Consider the following 24,203-nt stretch of genomic DNA (forward strand, 5'->3'; position numbering starts at 1 on the left):
AACCTGTTCTGTGGAACTCCCCAACCTGTTCGCAGCCCGCAGCCGCCCCCGCCGCCCCGCCGCGGGCCTCCCCCGGGCTGCGCAGGCCGCGGCCCCTCTCAGGGCGGCTCGCCGGGGAACGCCGGCCCCCTCGCGGCCACGGCGCCGGAGCTGGGCGCTCCCCCGCCGCCCGGGACAGCGGGCGTTCCGGCCCGCCCCACGCTCGCCTCACGTTTTCCATCGGCCGGCCTCTCCCCGCCCCCGGCCGGCGGCGGGGCGGGCGGAAGGAGCCGCGGGCACAGCGGCTCCTCCTCCGGCCGGTCCCCGCCGTCACCTCCCAGCGCCACCCAGCCGTCAGGAGGGGCGGCGGCTGCAGCGGCTCCCGAGGACCCGCGGTAGGTGCGACTGTCGCGGCGGGACGGGGCGAGGGGCGAGTGCCGCCGTCTGCCGCGGGGCCGGGCCGGTGTCCCCGGGGTGACGCGGTGCTTGTGCCCGCCTGGACGGAGCGGCAGGAGCCGTGGCGCCTCGGGGTGACACCGGCCCGGGGTGACAGGCAGAGGCCTGGGAGCTTGGGGTGGCACTGGTCCGGGGTGACAGACAGCGGCCTGGGGGCTTGGGGTGGCACTGGTCCGGGGTGACAGGCAGCGGCCTGGGGGCTTGGGGTGACACCGGCCTGGGGTGACGGCGCGAGGTGACACCGGTCCGGGGTGACAGGCTTCGGCCCCGGGTGACAGACAGTGGCCTGGGGTCTGGTGTAGGGGGGAGGTCGGGGCCCGCAGCAGCTCCGCTGTTGGTAGAAAGCTGCTCTTGTTTCTTAGGCAAATGAGGTGGTTTCAGAGGAGAATACGCGTTTTGCTCTTGTAGCTGCAGTTCAGTCCCTCGCCTCTATCCTCAGTTTATCTGGAACTTCTAATTTCGATGTGCGTGGTTAAGAAGAGAAAGAAGCCTAAGATGGGAGTCGTCAGAGCCGTTACACAACCCTTCTTCTTTTTTTTTTCACCAAACATTCCTTTCTACAGACTGCTTGTAATGTACTTTAGTTTTTCCTACGTGTACTTAAAGCATCTTAAAACCGAAACTCTTTTAACTCTTGCTGTACCTTAGCCGGGTGTAAGACAGGAAACGGCATAAACATCTCAATATTGAGAAAAGCAGAGTTCCTCCCTGTCCCCGTCCTGCTTCTGCAGAAGAGAGACTGGGCCGTGGGTGGTATCTTCTTGTGATAGTTTTTCCTTGTTTATCAGATTAATGGTAATTCCTGGAAGGCCCTTCCTGATAAGGAGGAGCCGTTGAGGGAAAAGCCGCCTGAAGGGAGCGGCAGGAACAGGGAAAGCAGCTCAGCCAGAAATGGGGACAGATGCACTGGGGCAGAAAGGCTGAGGTGAAGGTGTGGAGAGAAAACAGACTGACGAGAGGGAAAAGTGCTGGCGCAGTGTGTTTTGATGAAGGAGCTAAGTAGTAGGGTTTATGCATTTAAAAGCCCAGCTGCTGTTGGAGGTGGGGGTTCATTCCGTGACACCCCCAGCACAGTATTTTCTGTCGAGTGAGTCAGTGGGAGCACGTAGAGTGACATCAGAAACGGTACAAAACCAGTACTAGTGTATGGCTGCTACGAAGCTTGAGTTGCGTGAGCTTTCCCCACAGCTTGGCTATTTCTATAATTTCCTGTTTTTAGAGCTGCTGTAAGAGTCACGCGGACCGCTCTCCTCCCACTGATGGGCATTGCTTCCAGTTTTGTCTGTGGCTCCGTCTCCGCCAGGTTTCTGCTGAATTTTGTCTTCCTGAAAGTGCCTTTGTAGCTACTCTTGTGACTTCTTCCCCTCCCGCCCCCAAAGCACTCGGTATGATATGGTATACTTTATGTAATACAGATTCAGCAAGATTTTTAAGGGCCTAATGATTTTATGTCTATGTCAACAACGATATTTATGTACCTTTCTCTTGCCTGACTTTCGTATGAAGTTAGGAGACGAAACTTCTCCGTCAATCTGGATTTATAACTCCCGGAGTAGTCATCACCTTTGTTCATATGCTACATCCCTTCTTTAGCTTGTTCTCTATAGTCCCCAGAAGTTTTGAATCGTCAGGCTGGAAATCCTGTGAAATGTCAGAAGCCACTGAAAGATATAATCAGACCACAGTAAGATGGAGATGTTTCATGGAGGTATTTATGTAGTCAGAGCAGTATATTAAAGAAAAAACATTGTAAAGACTGTAGTGTTAGATAACAACTTAAAATACATAATCCTGATCTACAAAAAGTCAAGCCAAGAAGTCTTTCTGGTTTGAAGGCTGCAGGGGATGCTGCTTCCTAGACCTCCAGCAAGTTTCAGTAATTGGAACATCCAGGGGGGGTCTGTTCAATAACATTGCATTAATCAGAGCTAAGATAGAGCCTATCTTAGTTCTATGATAGCGATCTAGCAATTAAAAAAAGGAAGCTATAGTTAAAGCAGAGATGTAATCAAAAAGAGCATGTGGTTTAATGGTGGCTACGGAAATAGCAGGGCTTTTGAACAAATCGAAAGTTTAATTTATTTTTAGCCAAGGCTCTGTGTAATCATCCATAGGAACTTCTCTGTCAGCTTGAAATTGTAATTAGAAGCTTTCCTTGAATGAACTATACAACTAATAGCACCAATGTAGCTTCTTTTGTTTATTTCATACATTTATGTCTGCTACCTTGAAATGTGAAATGAACAATTAGGCATTTTTCTACTAATTGTTCTAGAGTGCTGAACGTTACACTATTCTTTAGTTCTATAGGACTTCACACACAGAGTGTACTTTGTGAAATGGAGTAATTAGTAGTTACCTATACTGACTTGCACTGATGATGTAAAAAGTTGTTATTGCGTGGTAGAACTTAAAATAGATGAGTATAAATCCCTGAGGCATTAGTCAGTTGAGAACATAATTGAGACTATTTATAGCATGACTGTTTTTTGCAACAAATGATTTTATATGACAAGTTACGAGTTTGAAGTAGAATAACCTCATTCTATTATTTCTTCAAACATCTCATAAACCTATTTTGGTATTATTTCTTTCTTATTGTGTTGTTGAGAAAGTGTCTTTATCTGTGTTGTCATATATATTTTGACTGTCTGTATTGTAAATATTCCAAAGAGAACATTGCAAGAGTGTGCTACAAAAGGAAACACTTGGATCAGGGCAGAGTAGGAAGCCAAAGTGAAGTTGGCCTCCCGGAATTAACTCTTGTTTTTGCTGGACTTGGATCTCAAGAGCCTGTGCAGCTTTATGTAGGGACATATATGGAAACCCAAAATGGTCTGTGATCTTCCTAGAAAAGTCACAGATACTGAATGAAACCATATGCTGGGGGAATATATGTTTAGGTGTGTAAGCAGGATCCTCACGACGATGAAATGCTGCCGCTGAGTGGTAACGTTATACAACCTTTCTGCCTCTCCCCCATTGTCCGCTCTTTGGACCCTTAAGAAAAAGGCCCATAAAATCAAGCACAGAAGTTACGTTTCTCTCTGTTCAACCACTTGTCATCTCTGTGATTCAGTGCTGGTAAACAGTGTCACATCCCTGGCGGTCCCAGTTCTGCTAGCAGGTTGGTTTATTTGCCCATTCAAAATTGACCCTCTGTGAAGGACATGGGTCTTGAGCTGTCAAGGAGGTGTACCAGTGAGAGGAGAGGACCCTCAAACTGGTACGAGCTGGTCTCATGAAGGAGATAAGGGGGCTGGTTATTGGAGCTTTTGGTCCCTGTTTGCTCCTGTGACATGACAGATGCTGGTAATTGTTACTAGGTGTTTAAAGAACTTTTTCATGAAGCGGTTGAGTTGCCTGTTACATCAGCATTATCCTTTGCAGGCTTCTGAGGTCTTATTTGAATTGTGGTGTCAGTTTTGTTTTGTTTTCTCACTAGCCAATAAAAGCAAGCGGTAAAAGGTACTAGGTGTAGGGGAATCATTTGGGAAATTCTTTGTGGCCTAGATGCTCTCGGAGATCCCTTCTAACCTAAATTATTCTGTGAAATACCAAATTTGTACTAGTGCAGGTACCATCAAAGCAATTGTTTCACTATCTTGGAGAATCTTACCTTGGTGATATATTCGCACGCATTTCTTTATCACATGAAGTGTTTCTAATGCTGTTCAAATGGCTCTTCAAGTAGTGCTTAACAGTATAAAATATTTGAAGCAGGCTAATCTTATATGTAATTTAAATTATGAACAGTGGTTTTAAAATTTAACTTCTCATTGCTAGAGGCTTGAGAATTGCAGTGTGAGTATTTGTACTTTTTGCTACAATCCATGACACAATTACCTTGTGTTTCTGTTTCGCTATCTATTCAGAGTTGCGGGTTTTGTTTTTTTTAAGGAAGCATCTTTTTGTAGGACGTGGATGGTGTGTTAGTACTCTTTAAATATACATTTTGGATTATGAGCTGAAAAGGTTCCTAAAGGCAAACTATGGATGAGGAGTTCTGGGTAAAAGAGGTTTCCTGAGTTTTTGCTGGCATGAACTCAGATGCATTAAGCTTTGTTGGAAGGGGAACGATTGTATTAAATTAGTTTTTTCACAGTGAAAGGAAGGCCCAACGCCCCAACAGGGAGTCGTATACACAGAAGACTTCATGGAAAACCAAATTGCAGGAGTTTTTGTCTGTCAGGATGAAGAATGTTACCCCTGGTATAGGAGAGATAAACTTCTATGCTGCAGTGCGTAAGTCAAAGATAAATCTTGCTCAGGCTGGTAAAGCAGCACTTAGCAAGTATGATGCTGACTTTGGCTCGTCCCTGTCTTGCAAAAGTGCGGTGGTGGATGCCTCAGTTCACCTCTGATAAAAATCCACAGCATATTGTAAGGTGATAAATTCTGCCCTGATGGTTTCATAATCGGGGATCAGTCTCAGAGCAGGTTCTGCTTTCTACACAGGGGAGTTCTGCAATTTATAGCTTTAGGCAGCCTTTTGTACTGCATCCTGGTAATTAACCTGGAGGAGGAGTAAAGGCCAAGGGTTTAACTTTACTCAGTGTTCCCTGGGAAATGGGCATAATTAAACAAATTATTTTGAACAAATATAGGTCATGATCTTTTAATCCTTTTTTGCCTTCAAATTACTGGACCTTGGCATAGCTGGAGCCTGAACAGCAGCCACTAAATAAATTCCAGTAATGGGCGTGAATGTAGTTGCTGAGCTTATTTCTATTGCACCTTGAAACAGAAGTTTTCTGGCAGCCTTAAAATTGTATTCCTTACTTCTGCAACCATTGTGTAACTTGCATTTTTGTTATAAATATCTCCAGTTGCAGTCCTTTTCTGCTGTGCTGTGGCTTAGAGGGGAGTGTATTTTTAAGATTCCCCACAGATTTAATCTTTTATGAACAGGTCTGTTCCCTCTTAGTTTTGCTAAAGCAGCAGGAAAACGCTCGGGAGCCTGAGCGGTTGATGCCTGCAATGTGAATTGAGATAGCAATGTTCACCACGAGAGCAAAACCTCAGATCTTTTTTTAGAGTTTTGAGGTGAGCTCCAGGGTGAACACTGGGAATGAGAGAGGACCTTAACAGTATTCGTTCTTTATTTCCTTCAGGGCACTCCCTCTTTCCGTGTGTGGTTTTGTTTGTTTGGATTTTTTTCTTCTTTTTATGCACTACGCCTTTTATGGCTGAGCAAACACAGACCTTGCTGTTCCTGTACCCTCCCACACAGTATTTGTGTAGCAGGGTGGACTTCAGCATCTCCTGTTCCCTGGCCTACGGTCACCACTTTCTTGTCAGCAGGCAAGTGCTGCTCATCACTAACAATTTTAGTAAGAAGTTGTGGATGTAGCAGAAGAAATTTGGGAAGATGGGCTTAAAAGATGAAATGGAGACAAGGTTGTGGGAATGGTTGGGAAAGTTAACTTGGGTAAATATTTGCAAAGTTAGAGAAATGGCCAACAGAGAGTCAGTGAAGTATGGAAAAAGTGGTGATCAGGGAAGTTTTTGAGCATGAGAAGTTGGTGTCTGTGGATCTGGTTTGTCTGGAATCAAACCAGTGTGGGAAAATTTCCCCTTGGAAAAGCCCTGGATAAATGCAGTGTTTGAAAGAAGCAAGTGGAATATTTTTATATACATAGTAACATTTTTTTCAGATTGCTAATGAAGTTAGCCATTATTTCTCAACTTCAGCATTAATTGCCAAAAGGCTCTTTTAATTTTTTTTTTCAATTTGAAAGGAAAGTTTTAAATGGGATTAAAAGCAATCAAACAACCCTGCAAAGAAAAGCAGTGCATGTCCCACTGCCGCCCACCTTCTACCACAAAAAAAAGAACCCGCAATCCTTTTTGCTTTAAATTTATACCTAACACTTTATTGAGAAGGCATCTTATCATTTTTTGGGACTGTCCTGTCACTATTATATTTACATGTGTATTTACATGTAAATAAATAAATAATGGGTGCACATGAAGGGGAAAGGATATTCATTTCAGTGTTGTAATAATTTGTATATAAAAAATATATGCGTTGACTAACAAGCAGTATGCATGCTAAGAATCTGAGTTGTGGGTTTCTTTGTTTGTTTTTCTGAGTGACTTGAGTAATAATTATTCTTTTTTATTTTAGTACCATGTTTTAGTTTAGTTTAGTTTATTTAGTTAGTTAGTTTAGTTTAGTTTTATTACGTTAAGCCCATTACTCGTGTAGTGAGGCTCTGAAGTGCCAGGCTGCCTTCTCTTGATTTTTTAATTTTTTTTTTATTTTATTTTGTGCCTCTCCCCTCCCGTACACCCGTACCTGTGCCCAGAGGCAGCAGCAGAGCGGAGCTGGCAGGGGGCTGCGCGTCTCCCCTGCCACCACCTACCTCCATCCTCCCAACCTGGGGCTGGGGCCTGGCAGCTCCCCCCAGCAATGGAGCAGGCCCCTGCGCAGGCTGTTGGGAGCATGGCAAAGTGCCAGGAGGGAGGAAGCTGTCTGCTCTTTTTCCAGCGGAGGAGGAGAGTATGTGTTTTGCTTTCAGCTCTTATCAGGAATGTTGAATTTTTGCCTTTTGTCCTCGTGAGCTTGGGGTCTTAACAGTCGTCCTATGGGTAGCAGCAGGCATTGCCTCCAGCGGTTACGGTTTCCTTGGGATAGCAATATCTTGCAAGTGCTTTTGGGGTGGGTTTTATAACCTGAATTTATAACCTCCTTTACTAAACTGTTTGGCTTTATCAAGTTCTGTAAAGTTGCAGTGAAGTGTGGTGGCATTTTGAGGATGTTCAGGCTAGAACATTGCAGAGCATTGAAAAAGCTCCCACGCAGCTGCTGCTATACCTTTATGCGCTTTATGTAGCGTCAGGGAATATTCAAAAGTAAAAATCCATTGTTTTGCTGAATTGCAGGGATGATTATGAGAGACCCTTTTCCAAGATTTAGCTTCTAGCACTAAAAAGGGACACGGATAGGAACGAAATCTTAACATAGGATGTGCATTGGGCACACCTGGAAAAATAAACTTGATCTCCCTGCTGACTGCTGAGTGTGGAGTTTGTGCTCCTTTGTGTCTATTGCACAGTAATTGTATGCCAGATCTGTGCTGTAGGTCTTACACACCATGTTTGCATATGAAGTGAAAAATTACATAGAGCTTAGTCATGTAGAGAAGTGCTTGTATAATCAAAAGCTTGTTGTCTTTTCAGCTGTAGTAGCCTTGAGATTTAAGTGCTTCCAAAACTCCTAGATAGCACTGCAGTGAAAGATTTCATTGGAAACTAAGGCCGAAGGGAACGTGGAAAAAATATTTATCGGGTTATGGAGACCAACATAAGCATCTGGTATGATGGAAAAATTTCTATGAGCCTTTGTCCTTCAAGGTCATGAGCGGTGTCATCTTATCTCATCTATAGTCTGTTTTTACAATTGAATGTGCAGAATTGGGCCATGATGGTTGTGGGTGGCTTTGACTTCCCTGGACCTTTCTTGAGGTTTAAATCCAGCCATTTGTGATTGATTCACAGTTTACTCATTTACAGCCTGATGCTGTAAAATGTCAGCAAGTTTCCCAGCTGTGCGTCCTGCTTGGTCTCCTCAGGCATGGAGCTGGGTGAATTGCTACCTCTGCTACACTCATCGAAAGAGGGTAATGGTGGGGTAATGGTTATACCCCTGGCTGACTGCCCCCCCCCCCCTTCCACTTGTGTTTGTAGAGGGGATGGAGAATGGACAAATGGCACAAATGGAAGGGCAGTATTTAAATTTGCCTGCACGGAAACTTCTTTTTTTTTCCCAGTTAAAGGCATCCCTTGTAGATTTACTGGTAAACAGGCTCTTTCTAATGCTAAGAAACTGTGTTTGCTTATTTCTTAAGTCTGTTAGACACACTACACATGGGAGTAGAGCTAAGGCAGGGTTATAACTTTTAGTCTGCTCTGTTCATTGCAATTTCTGCTAGTTCATTTATCTCTGTTTAAATTTAAGTGAGTACATGCAGCATGAAGTCCAAACAGTTTTTAAATAAATTGAAGATTCCCTAATTGTATTTTCTTTAAAAAAAAAAAAAAAAAGAAAGTATTTTTCCATTCCACTGTTGCTGTGCAAGAGAACCATGCAAACCAGAAAGGGAAGTTAACATGATTATGCAAAATGAAAACAAACCCACAGAAACAGCACACACACACACCCCCCAACCCAAAACAAACCCAAACCCAAACTCCGCAGCTGAAATCCAAAACACAGCAAAACAAGCCAGATGCAAAAGGTACACGTTAGGGGACAGAGGAGGAGGAAAGCAAAGGGATACTGTTTGCACAGCAGTTTAAAAATAGACTGGGAATTGTCACTAAAAATAACCTTGAAAAAGTTAAGACTGATTGTGGATGTTTTCTTCATCTGGAACAACCTCCTTGAGTTACTTTTACTGTTCTTCCTGCTAGTTGTTCCTTTTATAATATGGCTTTCTATATTCTGGAAAGTAATTTTCATTTTGTCCTTCATTTAGCTATCCTTCTTGTTTGACCTCCACTTCTGTTGGACACCTAATGACTTTGTGTACTTCTGTGCTGACAGAGGCACTACCAACTTTGAGAGATCCAATTTGTTCTAGTGATCTTATCCTTTCGGTAAAGGCTTCATATTTTATGGCAATGCTGTAAGCATGAAGTGTATCCCTTCCCCTTCTTACTCTGACCTTGCACTTGTGCAGATGTTTGCATTTAAATGCCTTCTAACACTTCTCATTTGATTATTCATCTGAAGATGCAGCTTCTTTGTCAGGTGATGTTCTACTCGTGATTAATGAGACTGTTCTGTATAGGTTGCAAACTTCTGTAGGCTTTAATAGCACAATGAAGTTAAGCATTTTCAAGTAATACATCCTTAACAACATAATAGACAAAGTGAACAGTAAGTAGTAACTGAAATGAATAAGAGAAATAGTCTGAGAAGTGACTCTACAACTGCTTAGATGTCTGAACATGTTTATTGGTCCAGCAAAAGGAATTGGGAAGAGGTTTCCCAGGGAAAAGTCTGTGCGACTTGCACAGTCCATGTCTGAATTTTGGTAACTTGCTACTGCAAACATGTTGCCTGTTAATTTTATGTAGTGTAATTAGTGAAGCACTGCAGAAAATAACTGTCATGCATACTTTTCAGGTCTTTGCAATGAGTTACCCTGGCTACCCCCCAGCAGGTGGATATCCACCAGCAGCCCCAGGTAAGTTGTTTAGATAAAGTAAACATTAAATGGCAGTGGTGGTCCTGTCTGGAGTGGAAAGGTGGCATGGACAGAGACTAAGACCACAGAGGGTTTTCTTAAGTCACTGAAGCTTTCTGTGCTCTCTGCTTAAGTCCTATTTTATCTTGGTTGGGGATTCTGATTTATATAATATGGGTACTCTACCATGTGCCAGTAAGGTCCATTTCCATTTATCTCAAGGTACACAGCACTAGAAGATGGTCATAACTTGACCAAAATCAATAAATGTCAAAGTGTCCTGTTAGTACTGAGTCTTAAAGGCAACTGGTGAGAAAAATGAGTATAGGGAGAAATCAGTCACACAAAACCCTATCCCACGAAAATTCAGGCTTTAATTGTGATGTTATCTCTAATTCGCTGTTCTTAGGCAGATGGTTGTATATGGAAGGGCTGTTAAAAAGGATATAAATTATAATAATATAAAGTTTATGAAATATGTAACTACTGCTTGGTATCAGGGTGAACTATATAGTTGTTGGTAATGAACTTTACAGCTGTTAGTATTGTTGGTAGAAAGGGCTGGAATCATATGGGTATGGTGAAATGTGGAGTTAGGCAAGTTTAACTCGGGAAGGGGAAGCAGTATACAGTAAGAAGCCAAACTAGCCTGGGAGGATAAATCCTGTTTCTCAGCAGGATATTCTGGCTTAGTTACACTGCTGTGCAGACAAGACTCTACTGCTGTGTGCAGCCAAGTTTTGTGACTTGGGTATCTGTGAGTGTAGCGTGTCATTCTCTGTATGTATCTCTCAAATTAGCAGCTTAAAAGGAATTGACGTCTTCTTACTGGAATACCCAGACAACTTTCTAATTTAAGAGAAGCTACTCTCTAGTCAAAATACGGTGTTTACAGTATTAACTCTTGAGTGTTAATCTTCAAATACGTTTAGAGTTGTTTTAAATGAGAACTTACGGATTCAACGATAACTAACGTGATTAGAAATACCCAGTGAGGCTTCTCTTTATATCATAATTGCACTGCTACCTTGCACCTCTTCAGGTGATTCTCCTTCTCCCAAACTGCTAGTGTTGAACAGACATTACTTTAGAAATGTAAGTAGTAAAAAGTAAGGTAAAAAAGGTGTAGTTTCTTCTTTCAGCACAGCTGTGTTTGATTTCAGGTAGCAGTCCTTGGGGTGGTGCTGCCTATCCACCTTCAAATCCACCTCCAATTGGTCTAGAAAACGTGGCTGGCTATGCCAATCAGTTCAATCCCAACTACATGGCTGGAATGGTGAGTTTGATTTCATTTAATGTGTTTTAATGTGACTTCCTTAAGTGCAAAGGTGTGTTTCTGGCATTGCCACTGAGAAGTTTATCGCTTGAGCTCTGTGCCTTTATGTCTAGTCTGTTTAGGTATTCAGCATTCAATATCATCTATTGAAGAAAATGGTTAGTGCAAGCCATTCCTTATTTTAGAAAAGAAGTCTACTAGTTAAATGTTGATTTAAGAGCCTAACTTCACAAGTCATGGACATAAAAGTAATATAACTTGGCTTTTGCTGTGCCGAGGAGTAGGGGAAAAGGCTATTAACAGTGAGTATCCACTGTTAGTATATTCCCATTGGCAAACACAGGTCAGATTTTGCCTATTACCCGGATTTTGGCCAGTCTGAATAAGGAACAAGGCTATGCAATTTGAAGTATCAGTGACTCATCCCTGAAAAGAATATGGGATCAGCTGTCTCTTATAAGCACTGGTGTTTGACAGGTGGCAGTAAAAACCTTTTAGATTGATTGAAGAAAATGCAGACATTTCAATGTGACTTTTTTTTTTTTTTTGGCGTAAAGCAGAAGTGAGTGACGCTTCTGACAACTTAGTCTTCAGTAATACGTTATGCTGCGTAACGAATGCACAGTTTGTAGGAAGACATTTGCATTATAGATACCATTTGGAGGCAATGATTAAATGAAGTGATTTCACAGCCAGCAGTCAAAATGAGCAACAAACTATGTAGGGTGCACACAGCAGTATCCACAGCAGCTCTCAGAACACTGCAATCATCAAATGTCAGTTCTTCTGCTTCCTCAAGAGTCAACTGAATACAGATTTTTTTTCCGTTTTGCTTGCTAGTAAGACTTGATTATTGCAAAGTACTTTTGCGGATGCAGAACTACTGATTTGTTTTGGTGGGGAGGGAGGTTGGGTGTTGTGTGCTAACCACATTATTGAAACTCAACTGTACATCTTCCCGTCTCCTGCTTTATTGGCTGTCATTGCAGGCATCCAACCTGGCAGGGACCTTTGCAGGGGCAAACGTACCACAGGGCATGTATCCTTCAACCCCTGGGGGTTATCCTCCAGTCCCTCCAGGTGGCTTTGGGCAACCTCCATCAGGACAACAGCCCTCTTATGGAGGGTATCCTCCACCTGGAGGAAATCCACCATCAGGAATGCCAGCTTATCCAGGATACCCAGGTGGCCCTGTGCCAGGCCAGCCCACACCACCGCCTGGTCAGCAGCCTATGGGCTATCCAGGACAACCACCAGCAACTTACCCAGGGCAGCAGCCCATGCCAAATTATCCACCAGGCCCAGCTGTGAATCCATCTATGCCCTCTTTCCCAGGAACTGCAGGGTCTACGGTCTCTCCAGTAACAGTAAGAGCATTCAGTGCTTTTGTTTTGATATGTGACTGTGTATGTCTTTCTCTACGTTTTCTTTGTGTATATAAGTGTAAACCTGGTCTAAAATTGAAAAGAAAGTTATGAAAAGAAGTTTGACTAAAGAGAAAGATGGATCCTTTCTAAACGCGAGCAATATAGGCTCTTAAGACTTGAAACAAATACTGCTTTACCACATTATCCAAGAAGAAAGATTTGATGTGAATTCAAATTTAATGAAATTTGCCTTTCCTAACTCAACAAAGTATTGCCAGTTCTATATACAGTTTTGTCAAACCTTAATTAATTGGACAGCAGATTTAATATCAGTAAACCTTCTTGACTTTTCATTTTCTCATGATTTGGGTATAGAAAAAAACAAATTGTTTAAGGTGGTGGTTTTTTTGAGTTTTCTCTGTTACTTTTCTAACAGAAAGAAAAATGCTGACAGTGATCATCTTTCCTAAGTAGTAAAACACAAGTCTTTTACTGATTAACACTAATATGCAACTCAACTTGGTCTGATTTCAGCATGGAAACCGAGGCACAATCACTGATGCACCAGGATTTGACCCTCTGAGGGATGCAGAAGTCTTAAGGAAGGCCATGAAGGGACTCGGTGAGCCATCTATGGATTTACGTTTCAGTTAAAAGTAGAATTGCAGCTCTGTTTCAGCAATGCCTATCTCCATTGTTACATGTGTACTGAGTGGGCTAGTTCACGTGTGATTATCCTTGGTTATCAGAAGAATTATTGGAAATGCACGTAGACACAAACAACATCATGAGTTTGGTATTTGATTTTGTTTGGGTTTTTTTGTATTTTTACTGTGTTTGTGATTGGGAGTAAAGCTTGAAGTTCTGTGGTTGTACACAAGAGGAGATACCATAGATGAATTCAAGGCATGCGTGTCCTTTGGTTGGGTTTAGAAGAGATAGGATCAAATGGAAACAGAAGGCTGAGTCCTCACATGATGTGTGTGCTCATTCTGGGGTGTCTGTGTGCACGTACAGGAACTGATGAGCAGGCGATTATCGATTGCCTTGGAAGTCGTTCAAACAAACAACGGCAGCAGATCATCCTGTCCTTCAAAACAGCTTATGGAAAGGTAAATATGTCATGAGAACAGAAGGAAGAGGGAATAAGACCCTACATTGCTTCACTGGAAATCAGAAGACTTAGTGTTTGGAAAAAAAATTGGAAGTTGCTTAAGGGGGAAGATGATTCACATCTTCCTTCATAGCCGGTTTAGGGTTCTGCTTTTACCCACTCTTGATTTCTTCATGCAGTGTTTCAGATGAAACATATAAAGCAGTTTTTCTGCTAAATGGTTACTTTGACTTTTTGGCCTGTGCGGTCTATTTAATTGGACCTTAATTACCTAGATAAGTATGTTATGTTCGCTGGCTTTAGTGTTGTTAAGGGGAATAGCTTTACTTTGAAGATATATTATTTGTGCTTATGCGTAAAGGGTTCTGATTGAACTCCACACACACTTTTGGTGCTTACATTTGCCAATTTTGGTCTTCATGCATTTTGTCCTTGTTTTTATTTCTCATTAGGATTTGATCAAGGATCTCAAGTCTGAACTATCAGGTAACTTTGAGAGGACAATCTTAGCAATGATGAAGACACCTGTCATGTTTGATGCTTATGAAATCAAGGAAGCAATAAAGGTTTGTGTAGGAGATACAAATTTATAAGATAGAGGACATACTTGAACTGATAAAATTTTTGGTAGTCGTTTAAAAACTTGAACTTGCATTCCCTCCTCTCTGTCCAGATAGTCAACCCACTGTTTGACTGATCTGTACTCTGGTTCTTGGAGGTATAGGATAGTAAAATTGAGAAATGTTATTCCCATAGGATACAGGTAAATACTATTTAATGGGTTTGTGTTGTAACAAAAATATATTAATAAATAAATACACAAAAAAAAGGCAGAAACTGAGTTCTAATGGTCTCTGCAGTTCATTTATTACATAGCCTTGAGTAAGCCACTGAGGCGGCTCTCTTCTAAGCCAGCTACTGCACGAGGCACCTTTATTTCTGAGTTTTTGCTTTGAGCTGTGAGCAAACTGATTGTAAAACCACTCAAATTAAGAGTTTCCACTAAGTTTACACTCAGTGCTCAAGGATAGTTCAGAAAACTAGGTCCATAAAGATTTTGGTCAGGTACTCCCTTTGTATCTCTCCCCCACCACCACCTTAAAAGTGTATTTTCCTAGCCTATGCTGAACCTTTTCTAAAATATTGTGGAAGCTTTGTGTACTTTCTCTTTAAAGCTTTGTGTGCTTTCTCTTTAAAGCAAATAGATTTTTAAAATAAAAACAGGTCAAACATTTTTATTTCAAGATAGTGTTTAAGTGAAGGTGAAATAAATATTTCTATTACTTAGTCAGTATGTATATTTACATGTTCTTTGGCCACAATTTTAAAGTAGCGAGGAGGATTAAACAATACTAGCTGTATTGTAATTGCAACTGGTATTTATTAGTTTGTGAAAGTTAAGTATTAGAATTAAAAAAAATTGTCTTTAATGGTAGAGGAGAATTGATTCTTAAAATGCTTAAAATCTCGTGTGAAAGATTAAATTTTAAAATGAAATGTTGTCTTCATATTTAATTATCTGTTCAATTTGTATCTTTAATACATATCTGTGTCTTGGAAATGTGTTCTAAGTAGCATTTAAACTACTTGCTTTGACTTCTATAACAAGATTATATTTTGAATTGTATTTTGTTACATTTCTTTTATACTGGGTTGTAGAAGTAAGATGAGAATCTGAAGAGTGTTTTCTTCTTATGCTTTGTTTTAGGGCGTTGGCACAGATGAAAATTGTCTCATTGAAATCTTAGCTTCTCGCAGTAATGAGCATATTCAGGAGCTCAACAGAGTCTATAAAGCAGGTTAGATTTGGTACAGTTCCATCAAAATTTTCTTACTTTTCTTCTTTAATCACTGACTGACAATATGAATTTATGAAATGAGTAGGGGTGTATGATGGTTCATGACCGTGTCTCTGTGTGTCTCTTCCAGAATTTAAGAAATCTCTGGAGGAAGCAATAAAAAGTGACACATCTGGACACTTTCAGAGGCTTTTAATTTCACTTTCTCAGGTACTTGCGTGATGGAATTTTGGAGTTTGGGTTTTGTGTGTGTGCGTTTGTAGGGTTGGGGTAACCAGTAACACTTTTGTATCTTCAAATTCTTTCAGGGAAACAGAGATGAAAGTACAAGTGTTGACATGTCTCTTGTCCAAAAAGATGTTCAGGTCAGTAGAAATTCTTCATCCTTTTTAAGTGTAGTCAGGTCAATACGCTGAAATTTGACTATGTGGTTTCTGCTCACTCTTAGTTTTGGAAACCTTGTGACTTCTCCTGATGTACGTTTCAGTGGATGAAAGTGATACGAAAAGTGCTGGTAGAACATTAGAGCCATGTAGCTCCATTACAGAGATGAAGCTCTTGGCAAAAGAGTCCATAATTGGGGTTTTTTTTCTAGGTGTTGGGTGACTCCGCTGTGCTGCTTATTAAGCGAATGGTCCAAAGAGATTTTAGGTGATATACGTGTGGATTAAATTTTAATCTGTTCAACACCTGCATTAACCTTTGCCTGTTATTTAAGGAACTCTGTATTTTTGCAACAAATAAGGCACTTGGACCTAGTAACTCTTGCCCCATTACTTTTTTTGTGTTCCGTTTCACCACGTAGCAAAGAGAAAACCTTGGATCATTTCAGCACACTACTGTCATATAAATAGTAATGTAATTAGCTTTCTACATAGTATACCGTAGCCAAAAGACAAGAACATCCCAGAACATACCTAGAGGCATAGAAAAAAATTTGAATGTAAGCCCTGTTAGGAAGAACAGGTTTTGGGTACTTTTTAAACCATTTTCCTCACTTTAGTAATCTGGGGCTCCGGGACTTACGCATCAGTAAACTAGGAAGACTGCAAGCATAGCCTCTTGTAGGAAGGTTAGAACTAGTTTCTATTTATTGCTTACTCCTGTTTTCCAGCAGTACATAGACTAAAAAATAAGTACAATGGGAGGAGAGGCTGTAAGGAAGCAGATCTGTAACTCATCTTTTCAGCCTGACTGCCTTTCTGAGTAATGAAATGTGAACTCCCTTCTGTGTTTAGGAGCTATATGCAGCTGGAGAGAACCGTCTGGGAACCGATGAATCCAAATTCAATGCCATTCTGTGCACAAGAAGCAGAGCCCACCTCAGAGCAGGTAATGGTGTCCTTTACATAAACAGTAACTTCATTCTGTTGTGTGTAATGATAATAACGTTCAACGTCGCTCTGTGCCTGAATTTCCCCCACCTGTAAAATGGGTATAATGATACCTGAGTGAAAAGCAGGCTGAGGGAAAGGGTACACAAGAGCTGCACATTATGATCATCTGTCTTAAATACCAGAGCAGGTAGAGGTCATACTTGTTCAAATGTTTCTCTGATAAAAGAATTGAAAAACTAGAATTGTTTCAGTTTTGCGTGCTTGTGTGTGCACAACACACTTGCAGTCCTTCCCTTCCCCTTTTCCTTGTTAGTGATTCGGTGTTACATCACTCTATAGTGGTGGAAATGTTAGTGACCACGTAGAACTTTTGGGATGTGCTACACGTTGAGGCACTTTATACAAAGAGGAAAGGATGGGGGTGTGTGTGAGAACCTGAATGTTTTGTTCTTAATTTTACTGACACCCAAAGCTTTCCTAGATGAATTTTCACTATTTCCCTTACAGTGGTTTCTCAGTCTAGCCCTTTAAAAATAAGAACAGAACTAGACAAGCTAGAAGGAGTATGTTGACATTTAAATGGAACAGCGTGGTTGATAACACAGAATTAGTCTTTGAGACATGAAAGCTTGTGTGAGTATACGGTAGTATTAAGTTGAGAGGTGTGATTGACATGAAGCCATCCAGCATGCACCAGTGCCACCCAGTTTTGTGGGGCTGACTCCTGAAATCTTTCTCTTCCATTAACAGTTTTCAGCGAGTACCAGAGGATGTGTAACCGGGACATTGAAAAAAGCATTTGTCGTGAAATGTCTGGAGACCTGGAAAAGGGCATGCTGGCAGTAGGTATGTGTCATCTTAGCAAATTCATTCCTGGTTTTCCACAAGTGGCTGGGATGGTGGCATTTGTGACTCCAGCGAAGGATGATTTTCTTAGTAATAATGCCAGTTTTCTGCTTTTTTTGTTGAGCTTTCTGTGTAGTCACTTGTGGTTAGTAAAGCAGGGCACTTAATTCACCTCAAAATGACAGATGAAGCTTTTGCTTCAGGCAGCTACAGAATTTAAATTTTATGTATTTTATGTGTTAAAGTGGGGAGACAATTATTAACTGTACTTGGCATTGTTTTAAGAAGTGATGAGAACTTGTACGCTGAGTCAGTAAGAATAGAATATTTGGGAGAGCTTTGGAAATCAAGTAAAATGTAGGCATTAACTCTTTAATTAATTTCCTCTACCTCTTTTTAGTAGAAAGAAAACTTAAATTTGATTGCAAAGGGGTTATTTTTTCCACATTTCCTTTTGCGACAGCTTTGTTAAATCTTTAAGTGCCTCCGCTGCTTCTGAAGAGTAAAGACTCTTACCTCAAGTCTACTATTGTCCCTTGGGAGGTAGTCATTGGTTTCCATGAGGTTGAGACAAGGCCTTAAGTTGATGGGCAGTAGTTTTACTTGGAATATTTTATTCTAGATAAAAATGTGGACTTCTTTTTTTGTCTCATCTTTTGTGTCTCATCTCTTAGACAAGGCTGCCTCTTTACATCTCTGTTTCTTTTTATGTTTATTACGGTGATTTTACTGTGCTATCTAGAGCTGCTGCTTTAAAAGTGGTGTTGTTTAGTTTTGGATATGGTAGTGACCAGGAAAGTGATGTAACAGAAAAAAAACCCCAAAAACCAAAAAAACCTCCTACTGAAATAAATAGGAAAAATGTATTTTGCATCACTTGTAAACAAGATGGGAGAGGACATTTGGCTCTCCTGCAGCACATTTTCTTTCTCATGGAGGTTTCTAACAAAATCTTGCAACATGGGAATCAATTTTAAAAGCTTCATTTTTTCACTCCTGTCTTGTGCATATGTGAACTGTGTTTTTCTTACTCTGCTTGGCCAAGCTGTCACTATTGTGGCCTTTTAATGACCCAAACTGGGTCCAACTGTGTTGGTGTGACACCTTTGCAGACCTCTTCCAGGATTCAGAATTTGTCCCCTCAAAAAGTATTGCTAGAAAACCAAACTTAGTGAAAAGAAATATTTCGCAGTGTTTGTAGGAAAAGATCACCTGGGTAGAGAAACTGCACTGTCAGTCCTTTGACTTCATGGAGCTTTGCTGTCACTTGTTGGGTCTCCATGTAGGTACAGATTCAGAATTGGGACCGTAGCTTGCAGACAAGTCAACAGCCTTTTGAGCAAGAATTGATTTTAATATTCACTGAATATTGAATAGATATTTTTGTTTGGGTTTTTTTTATTTATTTATATGTATATATATGTATATACATACACACATATATATCAGCCAGTGATGTTAGCATCATTTGTTCTGTGAAGCTTGTTTTCAGGCAAAAAAGGTTTTCTAATTGAAAATATTTAATTTTGCTTTCTTTAAAGCTTTCTGGATTGTACAACTGGTAACTTATAGTAACATCTTCAAGCATCTTAAAGTGCAAGTGTGTTGCTTTAGCTAAATACAGTGATAAAGAAACACGCATTTCATTTGTCATTCGTTTTTGAATTGTATTATACGTATCATTGACAGTTGTGTGTGGTGAGCTGCTCTCTCTCATCTACATTTTCCTATTCAGAAAAGTACTTTTTCCTACATAGAATGTGCGTTGCTGTGAAATACTTATTTAGGTTTACCCCTTTTGTTCTGTTTTGATTTTACGTGATTGCTTTTCATAACTTTTTGTGCTGTAAAATGTAAGTCAGGTGTGGTTTGTTTTCTGTGGAGTTTGCAACAGGTTGCATGATTGTTTACTTGTAACTAACATAGGACCAATACATAGATTTGAATTCTTTAATTATTTTATTCTCCATTTCTGGAGGATTCTTTAATTATCCTGATAAACATGACAGTAATTTGATTTAGATTTTGCTCTTTCGGATTTCTAACGAACTGTGCTAATTAAATATAAAATCCAATCATTACTAAATAAGCATGCCAATAATTTTTCAGGAGTCATGGTGAACTTTGTGGCTAAAAATAGAAAGTGTAACTAATTTTAAGGGTGAAGTTTCTATCATAGGTGGCTTCCCAACTTGTACTAGGGCGGGACTTGAATTTGTCTCACTTTGCAGATGCCTGCCCTAAAAATTCTTAAAGTAGGAAAAAGCTGGGAGCACCACTGCCTATGTGTTCCTTCAAGCCTTCTGTCCCCTCACTGTCCCCTCTTTTTCCCCAGAATTTGGTCATTAAGATCCTAAAGATTCATTATGGCTGCTTCATGCTACATGGTTTCTACTGACTGAAAAGTTTGCTTTGAGTCATGAAGTGTAGTAGGTTCTTTATTGCAGCTACTGTTTGGATTAAAAATCATTTCAGTGACTAACTGAAGGAGTGGAAGCTGCATTGGATCAAGTGTATGTTTATTTAAAATTAAAGCATGTGACTATCTAGGGTAAACTCACAAAATGACTGAGAGTTCAGATTGAGGATGAACACCTGATTTACAGAATACTTTCTTTTTGCAGTTAAGTGCCTCAAGAACACGCCGGCTTTTTTTGCAGAGAGATTGCAGAAAGCCATGAAGGTACGTGTCTGTGACAAGATACATAAACTTATAGCGTGTTTTTTTTAAAAATGCTTGTGCAGCTCATTGGAATGAATTGTTCAGCTGAAGCTGTTATGTTTTTCAGTGGGCAGATGACTAATGAGATGCGGTCATTATTATGAAAGGCTGGAAAAATTGAGCTAATTTGATCCATTCAAGGGATACATACAACCATACCTTAAACAAAGAAAGTCTTCACTTGGTAAAACACAAAATACGCTTAAGACGCATTGAAACTGGTGTCTTTTAAGCCGAAATAAATAAATAGGCCATTAAAGTCACCAGACTTCCCTGACCCCCTGTCCCTCTCACAACCCCCACCTTTTTTTTCCCCTTACTGTTCTTGTGTAGAGAAATGAGTGTCAGTATCCTGCCAGTAAATTTAATTTATTAAAGCATGATAGGCCAAATTCTGTTCAAGCGTACTGAAATCAATGGGGTTATGCTGGTAAACAGGTGGCCATTTGTGGGGTGATGATTTATTTTATTTTATTTTATTTTACTAGTACTGTATCATCTAGCATTTCCACACGTGATTAGTATTTTATATTGTTGTTTTGTTTGTTTCAGGGAGCGGGAACAAAAGACAGAACTCTGATTCGAATCATGGTATCGCGCAGCGAGGTTGACCTGCTGGATATACGTGCAGAATACAAGCGGATGTATGGCAAATCCCTCTACACAGATATCACTGTAAGACTTGGAGATTTTATTTTCCTTGCCGTGTCATCCTTTCTGCTAGTAGAACATGGATTCTGATGCTGAATCGCTGTTAACCACAGAGTGTGGCTGGTTGAGTTTGGTTTGCTGCATTTGTCGGGAGACTGGAGGCTGAAGCGCCAGAGAACAGACTGCATTTGCTTTTGCAGGGGGCTGGATGGGCTACAGATGGGAAGGAAGCAAGGAAGGAAAGGGAAATCGGTCCAGAGGGATTTCAGAGACCTGGGCTTAAATCTGGTCTCTGTCTCAATCTCTGTATGAGATCTTGTAGAAACCACTTGGTCTTCCAGCTGAGTAATGTTGGTGCTCTACCTCGTGTGTGTTGAAAGAGTTTAAAGCTCTTAATATGCTTTTAAAAGATTGCCGCCTTTTTTTCCTGTAAGTACAAGATTTTGGAAATAGACTAAGCTTCAGATTCTTTAGCAGTTGATCCACCGTATTACTGCTGTTAACAGCTGTAGCAACAGTCACGATGATGCCTGGCCGATGGGAAGGAAGAGCTGGAGGAGAGCGAGTGGTGCCACTTTCATTTACCTTGTAATGAAGGTTCCAAATCTGTTAAGCCCTTACTTATTCCCTCTGCTGTTGACACTGAGGGATTGCAACTTGGAGGTGTTTGGAAGGAATCCTGCAAAGAAAGTGGAAGATAGTGTGTGCCAAAAAGTCTTAATGTGAGTCTTCTGCCAGCAACTGCATGGTCACTCTGCCCATGCGCCCCCGAGGCTCACCTCGCAGCAGCTTTTTCCAAGCATGTAACTCTGGAGTGAAGATGCGCTTCTGCTACAGTAGTTACATGCCCTGTATCCACCAATGTGTGAGTAACAAACAGTGAGACTTTGGTGGAAAAGCTGTGTATCTCCACCCCCGCTCCCTTTTCTTTTGATCTGGCATTAAAATAATTTTACCATTCAGAAACAGGAACAGGCCATACCCATTTAATGTTTCAGTAAATATGGGGCATGCGTGTGCATATAAATTCTACTTCTTATTTCTGTAAAAGTAGAGCTGAAAACATCCTTGGAAAGAAAGTTCTTGATTCTTTTTGCTTTTTTTTTTTTTTTTTTGTGAGTGGGCAGTAGTTCTTCCCTTTCAGGACACATATAAACAGGAATGTTTTCTATTTTGTGGACTGTGCTTTACACCTGCACAGGATTTATCCTGATCTTTGAGGTGCCTCTTTGTTACTATTGTAATAATTATGATCTGAACAAAGCAGTTTTCAGTAATAGTTGAAAATGAAGGGTGAGATAAATGCACCAGGTGAAACTGTTCTGTCAAAAGGACTGGCAAACCTCATCAACCAAATCTAGTTAATGAGCAGCTCCCAGGGAATGCTTTTACTCATAAGGGCACCAGGCAAAACTCAGCAAGCAGGGCCTTTTGTGATTAATTGCTGCTGTTCATGAAATATTTCAGTCTTTTCAATGCGTGTTTGTGTGTGCATCCGTACTGACTTTTACTGCCCACAACATGAAAGAGAAGTTCTCTAATTGTGGAAAAAAACCCCACCCTTAGGTCTTCTATCGGGGCATTGTTTTTAATGTTTCAACATAATAAAGGGTAAAACTTTCACTCTCTGCCCCTGGAAAAATACCTACATTGACTGCAAGGAAAAGGACTTCTGCTTTAATTTTTCTGTATTTTCATACGTTTTGCTGGAAGACAGCTTTTCAGTGAGAGTTTTTTTATTGAACTTTTCCTAGGTAAGTAGTTGAATGAGGATACCAAATTCAGTTTGTTAAATAAATATATTTGCTATGGATACTTTTGGCTCCAGTTATGGAAGAAGCGGATTTTACTGTGTACTTGTATTAGAGTGATTTCTAATCAACAGGGTTTTTAATTTACTTTTTTTTTTTTTTAAGAGGTTAACATCTGCTTTCTTTCAGTCCTGGCTTCTTCTCTTTTGGTTGTTAATGTCATGCTTAGGATGCTTACACTTCTTTTTCCTCTATTTCAAGGCACAAGTCTTCAACTTTTCTTTTTCTGGGTTTCTTTCCAGGGTGATACTTCAGGCGACTACCGGAAAATCCTACTCAAGTTGTGTGGTGGAAATGACTAAATGGAGCATTGAGCTTTTCTTAAAAAAGCTGCTATTTTCTTGTTTTTGTTTTAAAGCATCTTTTTTTTTTCTTCTCCAGAAGTAAATATGTAATGACCTGTTTCTCGTAAAGCAATTAAATTTTTAAAGATAACATTGCATATATATCTTCCCTTTAGTTCAAAAATAGTGGGTAATAAATGCCAAAAAAAATATAAATATCAAGCTTATGTGCCATCTGCTCAGGATTCTGTATTGTACTCTCAGCAATCCATGAATGACAGGTCATTATTTCTTTTCTGCTTATATTATGCTGAAATGATGTGTTTGTTTTATGGAACAAAAATCAAAGTTGTGTGATTTAAGGTTTTATTTTGTATAAACATTACGTCCCATTTTAATGCAAGTTTTATATATGTTGTATGCAGAGTTGGTTTCATGCTGGCCTCCTCCTTGATACATGGAGAGAACAGCCTTGAGTTTTTGTGTCTGATTAAGACTGTTTTAAAGAAGTTTTGTCAAGTTCTGTTTTCTTTCCTTGATCGTTTTTAAGGAAGGTGTGTTCCACATTTCATTCTCGCTAGGGCGACTGTCACAAGGCAGTGGTAACGTTGGCATTAGTAAAGATTCTATGGTTAATGTTTTCAGGTTTTGGATTGTGCCTTAAATATATGTATGTAAGAAGAGATTGTGAAATTAAAGCTGTCTATCTTCAAACTCTTTGCAGACTATGCTTTTTTTGGTGTTCATGTTGATTTACATATGAGTGATGACATGGTTTATGTAACTTAGCTTTTCCATAGAGGTTCTCTGCTTGAATCCACAGAATTATTCAGAAATGGTTGCGTTGATAAGAGTTTGGGACTTGTGTGCTGTTGATGAGCATTTGTCTGTACATGATATATGGGAATCTGTAGTTATTGCTCGGTATTTTCATTTTGCATGCTGCAATTTCTCTTACTCTTGGAACTGTGAATTTTTATTCTCTGCTAGCATGGATGACATCTCTTCAGCTTGTCATTTTCAAAATAGAAACACTTAAAGAAAAAAAAAGTACAAGGTGGGGGAAGAGGTTTGGAGCTGAGTCAGTGAAAATAGCTTGTTAATCAAAAATGTGCAAACTCCTCTTATTACACACACACACACGCACGCACTCTCTCACCATTCTGTAAAGGTCAGGCAGGCCCTTTTCCCTAGCAGAGGTTGTGGTGGTGTTTGTTATGGAAGAAAATGGGGGTGTCGTGGGGGTGGATGTTGGAATTAATTCTGGCTTGCATTATCACTATGGCAAGGGAGAACAGTGTGAAGATACCAGAATAAGGCGACTGTGTGTCCAGACTATGAATTCTGACTGGGACGTGCAGATA

At 40.5% G+C, this 24,203-nt stretch overlaps 1 protein-coding gene across 2 annotated transcripts; it reads left to right on the plus strand.

Annotated features, from left to right (window-relative positions):
* Nucleotides 1-236: 236 nt before the first annotated feature.
* Nucleotides 237-23,861, plus strand: ANXA11 (annexin A11). Of its 2 annotated transcripts, XM_074154305.1 has the most exons (16): nucleotides 237-374; nucleotides 1,655-1,820; nucleotides 9,572-9,632; nucleotides 10,796-10,908; nucleotides 11,898-12,275; nucleotides 12,810-12,897; nucleotides 13,293-13,387; nucleotides 13,842-13,955; nucleotides 15,098-15,188; nucleotides 15,319-15,398; nucleotides 15,497-15,553; nucleotides 16,427-16,520; nucleotides 17,276-17,371; nucleotides 19,996-20,054; nucleotides 20,646-20,768; nucleotides 22,798-23,861. In XM_074154305.1, exons 3-16 carry the CDS (start codon nucleotides 9,581-9,583, stop codon nucleotides 22,855-22,857), a joined length of 1,500 nt encoding a protein of 499 aa, XP_074010406.1. In that variant the 5' UTR covers nucleotides 237-374; nucleotides 1,655-1,820; nucleotides 9,572-9,580; the 3' UTR covers nucleotides 22,858-23,861. The 2 variants fall into 2 exon arrangements, with proteins under 2 accessions (XP_074010406.1, XP_074010404.1); XM_074154303.1 differs by lacking the exon at nucleotides 1,655-1,820 and having other exon boundaries at nucleotides 253-374.
* The last annotated feature ends 342 nt before the right edge of the window (nucleotides 23,862-24,203 follow it).

Source organism: Numenius arquata, chromosome 10, assembly GCF_964106895.1.
Source record: "Numenius arquata chromosome 10, bNumArq3.hap1.1, whole genome shotgun sequence".
Taxonomy (NCBI): domain Eukaryota; kingdom Metazoa; phylum Chordata; class Aves; order Charadriiformes; family Scolopacidae; genus Numenius; species Numenius arquata.